This window comes from Oryzias latipes, chromosome 4, assembly GCF_053564925.1.
Source record: "Oryzias latipes strain Hd-rR chromosome 4, Olatipes_Hd-rR_3.1".
NCBI lineage: Eukaryota > Metazoa > Chordata > Actinopteri > Beloniformes > Adrianichthyidae > Oryzias > Oryzias latipes.
Window position 1 is genome coordinate 9,053,001 of NC_136240.1, and position 14,730 is coordinate 9,067,730.

Here is a 14,730-nt window from a genome sequence, read left to right on the forward strand (position 1 = left end):
AGCTAACACGCTAACGACCGACCGGTACAGAATCAAAGATGGGCGGGGCTTTTTTCGTCACCTGTGTGAAAGCAAAGTCTAAGAGGCCATTCAATTGGCTGAAAGTGAGCACGCCTGTTTTGCTGATGAGTTTGATTGACAGATTCATTAGCCAATGGGGACATTAGTTTACCTGCCCAGGTTAGCGTGTTAGGTAAGCCCATCAACACTTAGGCTTGTGTGAGACGTCTATAATGCTAACAAATATCTTACTAGAACCCCAAACAATAATAATACTTCTTAATTTGTTAACAAAGGTTGTTAATAAATCTTATTAAGCTTATTAACACTGACACATTTGTTAGGCACCTATAATATCAGTAAATGCATCATTAGCATCTTAAAAACATCCTAATAATAATGCTTGTAAATGTGTTAACTAAGTAATTTAATAAACCTTATTAGACTTTTTGTACTAATAAATGTCTTACTAACACCTTATAAATTCATTTATAATGCTTGTTAATGTGTTAACAAAGCTTGTTAAGGAATCTTAATATAAAGTGTTACCACGAGTTTAATATTATTATGACGATTGTCAAAACAGAAGTATTTTTCTTTGAAATGACTGTGACAACATTTCCAGTAAGGAGGCTGAACTCCGGTCTCGTCTGTCTCTCAGGATATGTGTCCGACCCCATGAGCACCATGAGATTCTGCTCTTCCTTCAGCAGCAGCGGCAGCTTCGAAGACAGCAACTAATCTGCAAAACCAACTTTTTTTGTAGTGCTTTTATGAACATGTGAGGTGATGAGTGCATCTGTTTGGAGTATTTGGTTGTAAAACGATTGTAAATTGTCTGTTTTTAGGCTAATGGTGTAAAAGAAATGGTTGTTTTTGAGCAGGAAAAGGAAGGAAGTCACTCTGCTAATATTCTTTTATTTTTTTAGGTCAAATCACACAAGCTGTTGATTACATAAAAAGAAAGAAGCTCAACAAACCTAAACAAACTAAAAATTCATTAAATCAATGATAAAAATACATAATTCATCAACGTTTGAGCTGAGGTAGTGTTAACATGAAACAACCCCCTTCAGGCTCCGCCCCTGCGAGTAACTCGGTCAGAGCGCTGACTGACTGGGATGGTCCAGAGGAGTTTCAGTTACGAGCATCAGGAGAAGCTTGGGTGCTAGGATCCAATGGGTGTAAATGTAAAATGTACTAGAAGGAGACTAAAGACGTGGGAGTCCGCCAGCCATGAATTATTCAGTCACCTGTAAGCGTGAGCGGCATCTGGTTCCACGTGGAAGTGATAGCAGCAGTACCCGATACCTCCATAGTGTTATTAACAGTAGGAGTTGGTCTGTTGTAAACATTTTATGCAGCTGTCAGACCTGAATCTGCAGCGCATCTTTTTAATAAAGGAAGTTTGGGATGAATTCCATCGATTAAAAAGGCGCTGCGTTCCCTGAATGTCCCTCTGAGCCGAGCGGCTCTGACGTCCAAAAGCATTTTACAACATCAGCATCAGCAGCACCATGGTGCTTTACAATAATATAAAGAAAAATAAAAGGAGAAAAGCACAACAATATGACGGGCGATATAATACATGTAGGGAAATAAAACAGGGATGAAACAAAAGAAAAACATTTTTACCAACAGCTACTGAGTATTAAAAGCAGTTTTAGAAAGTCTGGTAAAATGCTGATCTCCAAACATTTAAGCTTAGTTCTTAGTCCCAGCTGCCCTTAAGGGCTAAAGGCAGCTGCACGCAGATACAGGTGTCTGCGTGGGAAAAATGGTTAAACCTGTACGGGTCACGCAGGTGATCTGCAGTAAATGGTGGTAGACCGCTCAGTGAACCCGTAGGGATAAATGCTCATAAACATTTTTTCTACATTCATGCTGCAAGCGACAGATCGTAGTGGACATTCATACAATAAGTAAGGGTGAGAAAGGGAGAGGTAGGGGAGACGCAGGTGTGTCGTACAGATTTTTTATTTTTTCAACCTCTCAGATCTGACAGACTGTCCATGGAGTCCGCTAGCGCTGTTCACATGACACGTGCGCGCTCCTTGCTGTAGCCTGACTGTTAGAAATGAGGAAATCAGCCAATCAGAGTGTAGTTTGTGTGCACGCACCGGGCATGCAGCCATTACATGGGGTCAGTAAGGAGCCAGTCCTCGGATCTCACCAACGACCAGGCGTAAGGACACCGTACGACACCATCACGTCAACATCATAAGAGTGTGCAACATCCATTAGCCTACTGCTACATACACACACCGCCTTCAGCAAGTGGTCGCTTCAGGAGACCACTTCCAATGAAAAGTCTATGTGAACGTGTGTATCCGTTATAAATTAAACCAGTTGAACTTTGACCAATACGAAACTCAGATTTGGCAGCGACGTATGGATGACGGCTCTTTACACAGAAGTACCAACAGTTTGAAAATAGATCATGGAGGAAGCATTATTAACTGCCGTTTGCATTTGCTGGAATTCTACGACACCAAGTCTTTCATTTATCGGAAAAGAGCTGTGAAGAAAAAAAACCTGGAGCAAGGTTCACCAAATTTGCACCGCTTTGATATTTCACACAAAGACTCTTCTTCCAGATGTGAGTACATCCACTAGTGACAGTCCAGTGTGAACATCACATGCCCAGTGTGATGCAGCCTTACAAATACTTGACGATACACTTACCACATGCACAACAATGGTACGTTCCATTTTCAGGACGTCCCTAATGGTGGCCGTACAAGCCTCAAGGCCTCAAGGTGCTCCTCTCTATGACCTGCCACAGACTGGACAACCCAAAAACCTGCAGCACCCGTGTGGGGCAACCCCCCCATACAGGTGATGTAATTAAACCTTCAAGAGTCTCATGAATTTGCCCTCCCTCTACCTTCTCTCAGCCTTTCTGTAGTGCTGATGAATGGTGCGAGTGCCTAACCGGGGATTGGCCTTTGGTTTAGGCGACCTCTTTTAAAGTGGAGCAAAAGTGTTCAGGATCTCTGAGAAGGTGGAGTAAAGTCATGACACCATCCAGATGGAGGGAGTCACCACTGGAAGTCCTGGAAAGCAGTGGAGAAGTCTCCTGTTGATGATGCAACGCCAGCAGGAAGGAAACGTCGGTTTGCTGATGGAAGAAGGGGCTGACAGTTACGGGGCAATGGTCTGAGATATTTATTAGTGAGGTCTCACTGATTGAGTTTAGTTTGTGAAAGTCTTTTAAAGGTAGGGACGGGGGGCTTTTTGTGTCTTTGATTTTGTTGCAAAAATCCCCAAATTTCTGCTACAGGTGATCACACACGAGTGGTGGCGAGACTTTGACAAGCATTAAACACAAACGGAAGACCAGGGCGGGGGTCAGAGGTCATCCATCGCCACAAACATCACAGTTCGGTCAGCAGAGGATATGAGGTGTGAGCAAACAGCGTTTCATCCACAGAGAAAGGGCTGAGCTTCTCTGCGTGTAGAGTTTGCTGGATGTCTTTGTTCAGAAAACTCTCTTCTAAGCCTTTGCGTTGGATTTCTTCCCCCTCCTCTCTAGGCTCCTCTCTGCTTCCATCAACAGACACAGAAGTTGTGAACTCAGTGATTTGGGTCACTTGTCGACTGTACGCATTTTCCCATGATTCCTCTGTTTGGGAATTCTTTTCAGCCTCTAAAGGAGCTTCAGGTGTCCGTACAGCAGCGGCATCAGGACCTGTGGCATTTTCAGAAAGCTGGTTCTCAGGTTGGCTGGTGGAGGCAGAATGATGAGAACCTGAGGTGCTTTTTACCTCCATCTGCTCCTGGTGCTGTCCTTCTGCTGGTCCAGCCTCATCTTCCTCAGAAGATGCCCCCCTTCCTTGGAGCTCCTCTGACTTTATGTCCTTTGGACTCTGTTTGTCGTCTGGTTCAGTTGGTGACGTTGGGCTTTTGGCTTCGGTCTCCTCCTCGACTTGCCGTGTCGTTTTGGCTGAGCCGTCTTCCAAGAACTCAAGTTCATCTCTAAACATCTGCTTGTGCTCTTCATCCTCAGACTTTGCCTCCAGCTTCCCTGGACTCTGAGACCTCTGCAGCTCAGGTGCTGTTTCTTTATTTTCAGAGTTTGGTGCAACCACTGCATCTGTCAAATCATCCAGAGGCTCAACAAACGTCTGGAAAAACTTTGAGGTCTGATGGACGCTGATCCAGCTCGTGACCAAATCTGTGTTGTCTTCTCGGGCAAAGACCTCTGGAGCTTCTGCAGCTTCTCTCCGGCCTGTGTCACCTGACTCGCCGTGTTGAGAGTGTGGTTTGAGCAGCACACTTGCTCCTTCCTCAGAGGCTTTGCTCACCTCCTCTGTGTCCGCTCCATCAGCAGCAGGAGCATCATCTCCCGCTGCATCGTCAAGAACCTGCTCCTCTTCATCAGGCCAGTTTTCTGCTTCGCCCACATCACCAGCATCCGGGTTTTCCTGAGTTTCAGTTAAGTTATGAATGTCTTTGTCCTTTTCTGTCAGATCTGATGTTGTGTTTTGATGATCAGCATCAGACTGATCACCATCCTCACAAGCTCTGCTTTCATCCGGACGTTCCTTTGGTTCTCCACCTGATGCCTCTGAGCCCATTTTGGTAAACTCATCATAAACTTTCAAGCTGTCATCCCCTTTATTTTCACTGGTTTCTATGACGACAGTGGATGTTTCACGGACCACCTCATCCTTCATTTTTTCAGGAGCTTCCTCGGGATCCTCACCTTCAGCTGGCTCCTCTGTTTTCCCTTCCTCTTCTTCCTGCCCTTCAGTTTTCATGTCCTTTTCATGTGAGGTTGAACTGTTTTCTTCGGCCTCAGGAGCCTCAATCTCCTCATTTTTGGCCTCAATCTTTCCCTTTTCATCTTCTTTTTGAACATTTTCAGCCTGATTTATGCTGGCTGTTTCCTCCTCGTCTGCGGGGACATCAGCTGGTATTTCAGTAGATATTTGAACGAGCTCTTCATCGACTTTGCTTTCTTCTCTTAGCTCAGGTTCCTCTATAACCTGAGGTGTTTCTTCTCTTCTTTCAGTTTCATAATGTTCAGTGTTCTCCTCTCCTCCATCTTTCTCTGAGTTTTCTGCTCCGTCGTCTTTTTTAACAGCAGCCAGATTTGCAGAGCTTCTGTCTTCACCTCCATCACTTTCATCTTCATCTTTTTCACTTTCTCTAGTCTCTTTCTTCTTCTCATCAATGTCATTCCCCTCGTTTGTTCCAGTCTTTTCAGGTTCTTCCTCCTTTTCTTCTGTTGCAGCTTCATCCTCCTTAGTTTTCTCCCCTTCCACCTCAACCTCTGCTTCTGCGTTGGTGTCCTTTGCAGAACTTTCTGCTGAGTTTTCTGTGTTTTGGTCAACTGTACTTTCATCATTACTCCCTTCTTTTCTTTCACTTTTCTCTTTTTCCTCTGTGTTTACACCTTCTTCAACCTCCTCTGACTCTGTTTGTTTTTCCTCCTCCTCAACTTCCTTTCCAGGTTTCAGCTCCTCTGTTTTCTCATCTCCACCCACCATCTTTTCCTCCTCCAGCTCATCATTTTCCTGTTGACTGTGTTCCGCACCAGTCTCAGCCCCTGAAACATGTTCTTCATCTTCACCGCCGCCACCTTCCTCTGCAGTTCTATGAGCTGTGGTGTCTCCATCCTCCTGTGGTTGGTTGCTTGAGCTCTCGGCCGTGACTTCGGCTTCTTCCTCGGCGTCCGCCTCCCCCTCTGTGACAGCTTCAGGTGCCTCTTCACAGCTGAGGGCCTCTTGCTTCTCCGAGGACTCTGCTTTCATCTCCATTGTCGCGTCTGCTGCCTCCGCCTCCGCATTATCCAGCACAGCTGCCTCATCAGTCTGCTTTGGTTGCTCAGAAACTGATGACTCATCCTCTTCTCCGCTTTCCCGCCTTTGCTCCGTCTCATTAGGATGATAGTCAGTCTCCACAGCAGCTTCCTCCTTCCTCTCCCCATCATTCTCTGCATCCACACCAGCATCTCCTTCAGCTGAATCTGTGGTCTTGTCATCTGGTGCTGCATTTCCATTTGCAGGAAGATGAGCTTCACTCTGTTCCTCTGCTTCATCTTTCTCTGCTGTGGCTTCATCATCCGCTCCCTTTTCACCCTCCTCAGCCTCACACGTCTCCTCCTCTTTGGCATCATCATGAGGTTCTTCCTCATTTCCTTCTATCTTAGGAATCTCTTTCTGTTCCTCTGACACTTCAGCAGAGCCACCTTCATCACATTTGGTTTCTTCCATGACCATCTCTTCTTCAGGATCCTCCTCTGCAAGAACAAATTAGGGTTGATCGAAAAATGTTTGTGATCACTTCCTACATCACTACTGAGGCACAGCTACCTTTGCTGGCCTGCTTTGAGCCTTCATCTCTGTGCTCCTCCTCCTCCTCTGTGCTGGTGTCGCTCAGTTCAGGCTCGGAGCTGCACTGAGACTGTTTCAGGATGGCTTCTGCCAGCTTCTCCTGCACTGATTTGGCTTAGAAAGAAACAAAAAGAAAGTTCCTGAGTCAGAAAATTTATTTTTATACCTAAAAAAAACAACTATGCAACAAGTCAAGAGCAAAGGGAAACCACTCACTGCATGAACACGCAATTTAAACTTATTTTGATGTATTTTATTTGTTAAATGTTTCTTTAATAATATTATTATTCTTTATTTATTTTTTTAAATTCTATTTATCCATTTGTTTATTTTTACTTTTATTAAAATAATATAAATTTTATTGATCATAACATGAAGATTAAACATTAAACCAAAACACCATAAATTTTTTTGTTTTAATTCATTGCTGTGAAATAAAGAAAAACAAAAAACATATTTTAACCTAAACTTTGGCGGGGCGGCTTTAAGACGTACACCTGTAGCTCCAAACTGAATAAAATCACAGAAAATCGTCTTTTTAATAATCACAGATGCACTAAACCGCTGTTCTGGATAACCGCCGACTCCTTGCTGCTACAGACTCACAAACTACATTCAGTTTGATCTGAATGCTCTGAAATAACCTCTGTCCTGCTCCTCCTCGTTGTGGCACTCCTCCGCCATCTTTTCCTCCTCTGGCGTCTCTTCGCTGAGCTTCATCTCGTTTCCTGAAGGGCCTCTGGGGTCGGAGATCTCGACCTCTGTGCTGTCTGCAGCGCTGTTCACAGCAGCAGCCTCTTCTTCTGCAGTTTCCTCTGGGTTCTGCTCCTCCTCCTCTTCTGGGGTGAGAGCTTTCTCCTCATGCTCCGCTATGGGTGGGTTCTCCTCCTCTTTGATATCGTTTTTGGCTTCAACATCGCTTTCCTCTTGGTCGCTGTCAGAGAAGCTTGAGTCTGAGTCAGACTTTATGTCTTCTTTAAAAAGAGAACATTTCAAAAATGGCTTTCTCTAAACCTCTAGGGGACGGTTAAATACTTTTTCATTTTAACAAACATGAAAATTCTGAATATGCTTTGAAAGAGTTTGTGTTTTCACCCACCATCCTTCTCATCTTCAGTTTCTGAGGCTTCGTTCTTTTTCCCCTGAGTTTCAGTTTGGGAGGATGGAGATGGAGTTAAGTCTTCCTTCGCCTCTTCAGCAGCAGCTTCATCATCTGCTTCAAAGTCTTCTTCATAATCTTAGATTAAAAACATTAGTGTTTGGCAGGAGTGGTAACTCTAATCAGGAGGAGACGGTCAGCTGTGGTTTTTGATGTTTTACCTTCTCTGGTTTTGTCCTCTTCAAGGAATGTTTGGTCTTGATTCTCTGTGTTTTGTGCTCGGCTAGACTCTGAAGGAAAGGCAGCATCGCCCCCGTCCGCCTCCACCTCTGCTGAGTCTTTAGGGCTCGTGGCAAGTACTTCAGGACCCTTCCCTCCTTTGAGCCTTTTTGGAGGAGGGGTGGGCATTTTGTCGAGCCCCAACGCGATGATGCACCTTAGCAAACATGACGAGGACTGAAACTGCAGCAGCTTTTGCAGTATTTCTGCTCATGACTGAGGGATTGCTACATTTAATCTTCAGTTTGAGCAGAACCTGATCAAACTGGTAATTGGTCAGATGAAGAAACACTGAAGCACATCCACCTGTAAAGTGGAATATCTTACTTGTAACACGGAGATGCTCCTTCCACGCCCAAAAAGCCAAAGTTTCCGTGTTTCCCACCGAGACGAGAGCCTTTCCTGTATTTAAACTCACAGCAGGCGCTCAGCCGTTCCACCTGCAGCCCATTCAGGAAGAAGGTCAGGCTGAAGGGAAAGCCTCTATGTCGCCTTGAAAGAAACTGGAAGGTTTCTGGAGGAAAGACGGAGGAGATCAATACCAGCGACCAAAAACACAGACCCTCCCAAATGCCAGGCGCCCACCTCCCTCGCGGAGCATTCCTTTGTACACGCACAGGTTCTCTCCTCCACAGTGCTGCTGAAAGACTTTGACCTCATCCCTGAGGTCCAGCAGGTCATGGGAGAGATGCACCGTTTTCCCAAAGTACACCATGTTCATGCACACTTGACTCTGGTGGATGGAGCTCCTCAGCCATGGGAGGTCCTGCACAGACAAAAATATGTTGGAATTTTCAAGTACAGGGAGTCCTGGAGCTATTTTTACACTTTTGGTCCTCACTTATCACAAATACTGTTTCTTTTCACTCATCAGCAAGTTTGAGCACCTTAAAGTCATGTCACACAGCCACAGCGTGCATTTAGCATATTTTCCAGGTATAGACCAAAAGTTTGGACACACCTTCTCATTCAAGGTGTGTCCAAACTTTTGGTCTGTGCGTTTCTAATAAGGTTCATTATTCGTCGGTGTGCACAGATGTCTGTGAAGGGTTTCAGATGATTTGATGTATTTCTGGTTGGTTGAGAATTATGCAGTTATACTTATTTTCTATTCCTCCCTTTGCACGTGACTTTCAGCATTTCACAAATGTAATTTCTTCTGATTTGTTGATGTATGTCCAGTCTTTTTGGATTGCTACCGAAAAAACGGACTGGAATGACGGCCGTGACTGACCTCTGCTCCACTGAAGGCAGTGGCGTTGCGCAGTCTGCGACCTCTGATGCTCGGGGAGATCTCGGAGCTTCTGTCTTTCCTCTTCGTGACAGGAGGTATCGGTGTGACAAAGTTGTTGATGACTGGAAGGTAGCAGGGTGAGATGCCAAAAGAAGTCTCCTTTGGGCCTGAAGCTCTGAAGGACTCCTTGTTCATCTGGACAGAAGTTACAGGAGTCTGAGGATTTTTTGTAAATGACTCGTTCTTTTTCAAATAAAACAGAATTCAACAGGTAATATTCAACGGCAGACATTTCCTCCCCGTCATGTACTCACTGTGCGATTGAGGGGCTGGCTGCTGGCGTGGGAGGACTCATGGAGTCTGTAAGGAGAGTTGCGTCTGACTGAAGCTGTGGTGCTGCTGCTGTGGATAGGCTTCAGGCGCACCGGCCTCTGCATCTTTCCTGGAGCCGTGTTTGGTCGAGAAGAGCTTGGCTGGAGCAAACAGAGAGTTTCTAACTCTGGATCTGGATGTTTTCTTTTCATAGAACAAATTGGAGCTTAAGATTTTACACAGTTAGTCTGTGCTATTTAAAACAAAGGAAGACAACAGAAAAAAGTCAAATTTTCCTATGAAGAAAACTTTATTTAACCAGGTAAAAAAACCATTGTGATCAAACTCTCTTTTGCAAAGGTGACCTGGCCAAGAGGTCAGCAGCACACGCCACGAAACATAACCGTAAGAAATAAGACAAAAAGATTGGAAACATTACAGTTTAAAATTAAGGAGCAGCAAAGTGCACAGAAGTAAGAGCTCTGTCTCCTCCTTTGGTCACCGGCGGGAGCTGTGCCCAGAGTGCTAAACACACTACATCTCCCAGCAACCCCAGCATACACTTCCTGGATGCCGCACACCTGACTCTCATTCAGTCATCAATCACAGCATACCTCAGCACTGTACTGAGTGAAGCTCAGTGCGAAGTATTGTTTGTACCACTCTGCCTACATTACTGAGTGTTATATCTTCTGATTCATGACCCTGTTTTGTCTTTGACTACATTTGCCTGCCCCAAATCCCGCCTGGATCCTGACTACCCCGTCTCGATCGGCTGATCTTATGCCTGTTATCGACTCCTGCCTGCCTGATCCAGATTTAGCTTTGTGGACTTTTAGATGAGCTAACAAACCCGCTGCATTTGGAACCAGCTGACTGCCTGTTCTTGTGACAGATTGAATTGTTTTTATTTTTTATCTTCTCTGTCTGAAAACTCATGTGTGGTTTTAAAATGGCTTTTCAGACTCGTCCTTCAGATCAGAACTGTAAAATCTGCTTGCAGGACCAGCCTTTGTTTGGTATTAACACCAAAAATACATTGAAATAAGGATTCCATTTTTTTTTGTAAACTTTTCCATTGCCATGGTAACCAAACATGGAGAGTCTGTCCCTGCATGAGACTAAGGTTCAGATGTATCTGGGTTTTGGTGATGATTGCTGTTATGGTTTCAGTTTGGCTTCAACACTGAAGGTTTCCATGTCATCCAGAAGACCAATGGGACCTTAAGGGTTCACTGTGCAGCTGACATCACATTTTAAGAACAGTGGGTGACCTGTGCAGGTGTGAAAGGGAAACCTCTTTACATTTTACAGTTATTAAGCACAAACTAAACAAAGTAGAGCTGCTGGGGACTTGGACTGTAGTAAATATTCATGAATTTGTTGGTTTCTATGGAAATGCAAAGGTTACAAATTGAAATAAATAAATACAACATCAAACAAATGTCATTAAATTTATTAAAACACAAATTCCTTTCATGTAAAATAGATATATCATTACATGATCTGGTGTTGCAGCGCTCCAATAATTTATCTGTCAAACTCACCTGTCAAAGCCAGTGGGCGGGGCTAAGTCATTCACGATGTAACGGCAGTGATGAAGGACCTTCACCAGCGTTATGGCAACCCCGTCTCATACACTTTTGATCTTGCAGATTATATGGAGGCAGAATCCTCTGAGTCAGACCACATAGTGATCATAGTGATTGGTTGAAGTCTTTGGAATAATTTATAAACTTTCAGACAGAGATATTAACCAAACAGTGGCTGCAAATGAAAAGAAAACGCTCCACTGCTTCTCTGACCTCAGAGTCCAATAGGCACAAGACACGCCAAGATCAAGAAGGCCTCATTGGATTGGTTAACCTTCCCTTGATGGACAGGGTAACCAGTCAGGTGCTAGGTCACGCCCATTTGACTTTTGATAAGGGAATTTGACAGATAAAATCATGAAAACTGCAACACCAAACATGAATAATTCATCAAATTGTGAAATAAATAAATGTATTTCTCTAATAAAATTGGTCTTTTAAATAGATAATGACACATTTGTTGTATTCATTTATTTCAATTAGTCACCTTTGTTCCTTTTTTTATTTAACCTAAGCTATGTGGAACATGTTCTTATGTACTTTACCGACCTGAGAACAGGCCATAGGCTTTTCGTGGATTTGTGTTACTTGCGGTCAAAGATGCATTAAAAGTTGTGATGTGTTAAAAAGTAAAGCCGGGAACTTCCTGCTCACAGACAAAGAGGATTCGGAGCGCTCCCCCTCAGGCCCTGAGTCATTTTTGCGGGGGCCTCGGACACCTGTGGGTGGGTGGGGAGACAATACGCGGACCACGTCTTCTTCATACCTTTTAGAGTGCTGCACCTTCGAAGGAAAGTGAGAAAAAAATGGAAAAGACCACATTGTAATTTGAACAAACTGAGTGTTGTTGGAGATAGTAATAATTCTGACTCTGTTTGTATGAAAACGATATATATATCTGCAGAGCACTCATGGTTTCCTTGTTTCTTTGTTTGTTTATGCTATGAAAGGCAATTTGCATAACACTAGATGGGCTTTTTAAATGTTAATTGCACACCTTGATCTTGTGCACTCGCTCCCTCCTTGTAAACTCCTCCAGTTTCTTTTTGATCTCCGTCCGGTGGAGACGCTGAGAGTGCATCAGGACAAATTAGCATGAGGAAGAATCACAGAGGAACTGTCAGCATGTGCCTGCTTTTCTCTCCCTGACACTTCCCACCTCCATCTCCAGCACCTTGTGGAAAATGGCTTGGGCCAGGCATTCTCGGACGTGCTTCTGGTGGGCTCTCTGGAGCAGTCGGTGTCTGTACTCTTTGTCTGGAACAATGCGCCCACTCCTGGTGATCTGATACCGCCCAGAGACAGGAAAGGGTTAATTTAAGATGGGCTCATATTAACACACAATACATGTACATCCATTAAGATGCCTTCAGGTAACCGGACAAAAACTCTTCAGGCAGTTCTTAGGAACAATACCTGAAACGCATACACACACCCATGCATACCTATGAATGGCGTATACTTATGTGGCGCTTCAATACCTTCTTATACCCTCTCTCCAAAGCGCTTTATAGTCAAAGCCCCATCCACACATTCACACATTGATGGTAGCTCCGCTGCCGAACACTGGCACCAACCAATAACCATCAGGACCAAAATGGCGTTCAGTGTCTTGCCCAAAGACACTTCAAGACTTTGGCAGACAGGGTAGGATTCAAACCTTCCATATTCCAATTAGAGGTTGACCGCTCTACCTCTGCACCATATCCACCTCACCTATCCACACATTTGCCCACCTATGCTCACATATACACAGCTTTGCATACCTATGCTCACCTATGCACAACTCTGCTCACATATGCAAACCAATGCTCACGTATGCCCACCTATGCTAACATTTGCCCACCTGTGCATACCTATGCTGACATATGCATGCCTATGTTCACATATGCTCACCCGTGCTCACATATGCATACCTATGCTAACATATGTACACATATGCTCACATACGCAGACCTCTAGAAAACCTTTGCACAGATTTGTTCACCTAGACACATCCATGCACACTTATGCCCCAGCCTGCTTAAAAGTTAGGGGAAGTTTTTGCTAAATTCAAAATGAGAGGACTTTCCTACACAACGTTTTTGACATCACGTGCTTCACTTGAAGCTCCTCTGTTGGGGGAAAAGATTTCAGGAAAAATTCACATTTTTCAGGCCTTTTGAATTAGTCTATGATAAATGTGGCACATAGGATCAAAGGTGTAGCTTTTTCATGATCAGATTTTGAGATGGAATCCCAAAGTGTTTCTTCTGGAAGAAAACCCAACAGTTTTGGATGTTCTGCATGCCTCATGAGTCCGACGGTAAACAACAATTGCCCTAATGAGATCACTGCCGAAGCTCGGCCTCTACAAAGGTGCTCACACTTGCTGCTTACTAATTAATCAAGTACATCTGATCTGAGGAACCTGCTGCTAAAGTGGTTACCCTCTCGGTTTTTCTGGAAGATGTTTGGATCCTGATCTGCAGTTATTCACCTGATCCAAAGCTTTGGTTCATCTTTCTTCTTGAATTTGCCAAATAAAACTTTAGAATGAATGAAGTGCTTTACATTCCAGAGAAAACATTCTGGTTTATTGGAATCATATCCGAGCAGGGAAACTGGACGTACCAGGCCCGCTCTCAGCAGGTGTCTCCTGATTCGAGTGTTGCTGAAGTATCCAGTGAGATGTTTGTCCGTCAGGCTGTTGTAGGCTAGAAGAAGCCTGGATAAACAAACACAGGCAACCGTGACTGTCAAAATTCACATTCAGCCTGATCTTACTGCACTGATTTGGTATGTTAGCATTTGTCCTCTTTCAGGATTCTTCTTCCACTGACCCGGATGTCCCACGGGAAGCTTTTTTTTTTCCAAAGGGGATTTGATTTCCTCCAGCATTTGTGTACAACACAACAGGATGGTACAAATACAGTGTCTGTTACAGGGGTCTGATTACCTACATGAATTAAAGGGGATGGCACACTTGACCCTGGCAAACTCCTCTTTGTGTCCTGTATTCAAGCCTGGTTGCAAAGTTTTTTAGGAGCTTTTGACCCTCAGTAAATGCCATGTGGAGCTTTCCAAAGAGATCGATTGCTTTTGTTCCTGTGGGAGGCTCGGCCCTCATAAGAACTGGCTAGTGTTTTAATAAAAAAAAATATTTGTTTTTTAGTTTGTTTTTGCTTTAATTTAAAGTCACTGACCACAAATGAAGTTTGACAAAGCTTCTTACTTCAAAACAGACATCACTAAAATTGTCACTTCAAAACGCCAGAAAAAGTACCAGTAATTAAAGAAACAATTAGTAAATAAAAAAATAAATGTAATATTATTTTTGTTTATTGATAGTGAAAAACAAACACTTACGGTATAAAAACAGGCCTAATCATTCATAATATGAGTTTTTATCTAATAATTATTCACTAATCGGTTATTATAATTAATTTTGAACACTCTAACTTTAACTCTAATGTTATACAAACATTCAATACATTCTGTTAAAAGACAACAGTGTAAATATGGAAAAAAACGTTTAATGTTTCCTTCCTTATAATTTTTTTAAGTTTTATTTATTTTTTGTTTTAAATAATGAACAAACGGAGATTTCTACACTATTTTTGTCTTACTTTATGAGTTAAACTTTAAAGTTTGTGTTTTCTGTACAGAAACCCGCGGCGGGTTTCCTTTCTTTGGCGGCTGCCCGGACCGGAGGCGCTCTTACCCGCTGTTCAGGTGACTCATGGCGGCTTTCTGCTCCGAACCTCTCCGCTAGTTCGGGTCCAGAGCGGCGCGCACGCTCTCCGGTCGGAAACCGGGCCCGAGTCCGGTCGGAGCCGCTGTCGGTAGCGGGACCGGAGCGTCTACCCCCGAGGAGCCGATGACATTCCCCGG

General features: G+C 43.9%; 2 protein-coding genes across 6 annotated transcripts in view; one reads left to right on the forward strand and one right to left on the reverse strand.

The window, feature by feature from the left end:
- Nucleotides 1-1,434, forward strand: part of tnni3k (TNNI3 interacting kinase) — a 13,964-nt gene extending 12,530 nt beyond the window's left edge. The window contains exon 25 of the mRNA XM_004067677.5: nt 662-1,434. Within this exon, the coding sequence (XP_004067725.1) occupies nt 662-741 (80 nt within the window). The 3' untranslated portion in view covers nt 742-1,434. The remainder of the gene's footprint in view (nt 1-661) is intronic.
- On the reverse strand, nt 903-14,730 carry erich3 (glutamate-rich 3). Of its 5 annotated transcripts, none has more exons than XM_078945727.1 (14): nt 14,561-14,730; nt 13,471-13,564; nt 12,032-12,142; nt 11,855-11,926; nt 11,512-11,634; nt 9,268-9,426; nt 8,954-9,148; nt 8,305-8,485; nt 8,047-8,233; nt 7,662-7,876; nt 7,441-7,578; nt 6,986-7,315; nt 6,321-6,455; nt 903-6,247 (listed from the first exon to the last, which is right to left on the reverse strand). In XM_078945727.1, exons 1-14 carry the CDS (start codon nt 14,578-14,580, stop codon nt 3,378-3,380), a joined length of 4,830 nt encoding a protein of 1,609 aa, XP_078801853.1. In that variant the 5' UTR covers nt 14,581-14,730; the 3' UTR covers nt 903-3,377. The 5 variants fall into 5 exon arrangements, with proteins under 5 accessions (XP_078801853.1, XP_078801852.1, XP_078801851.1 ...); XM_078945726.1 differs by having other exon boundaries at nt 11,512-11,640; XM_078945725.1 differs by having other exon boundaries at nt 12,017-12,142.

Excerpts from the sequence above, each read along its gene's own strand:
- erich3 (XM_023954085.2), bottom strand. The coding sequence starts at position 14,580 with ATGAGTCACCTGAACAGCGG. Across the intron at positions 12,143-13,470 it reads ACCTGCTGAGAGCGGGCCTG|ATCACCAGGAGTGGGCGCAT; the intron begins GTACGTCCAGTT and ends GGGCGGTATCAG. Across the intron at positions 6,456-6,985 it reads CGAGGAGGAGCAGGACAGAG|CCAAATCAGTGCAGGAGAAG; the intron begins GTTATTTCAGAG and ends TTTCTTTCTAAG.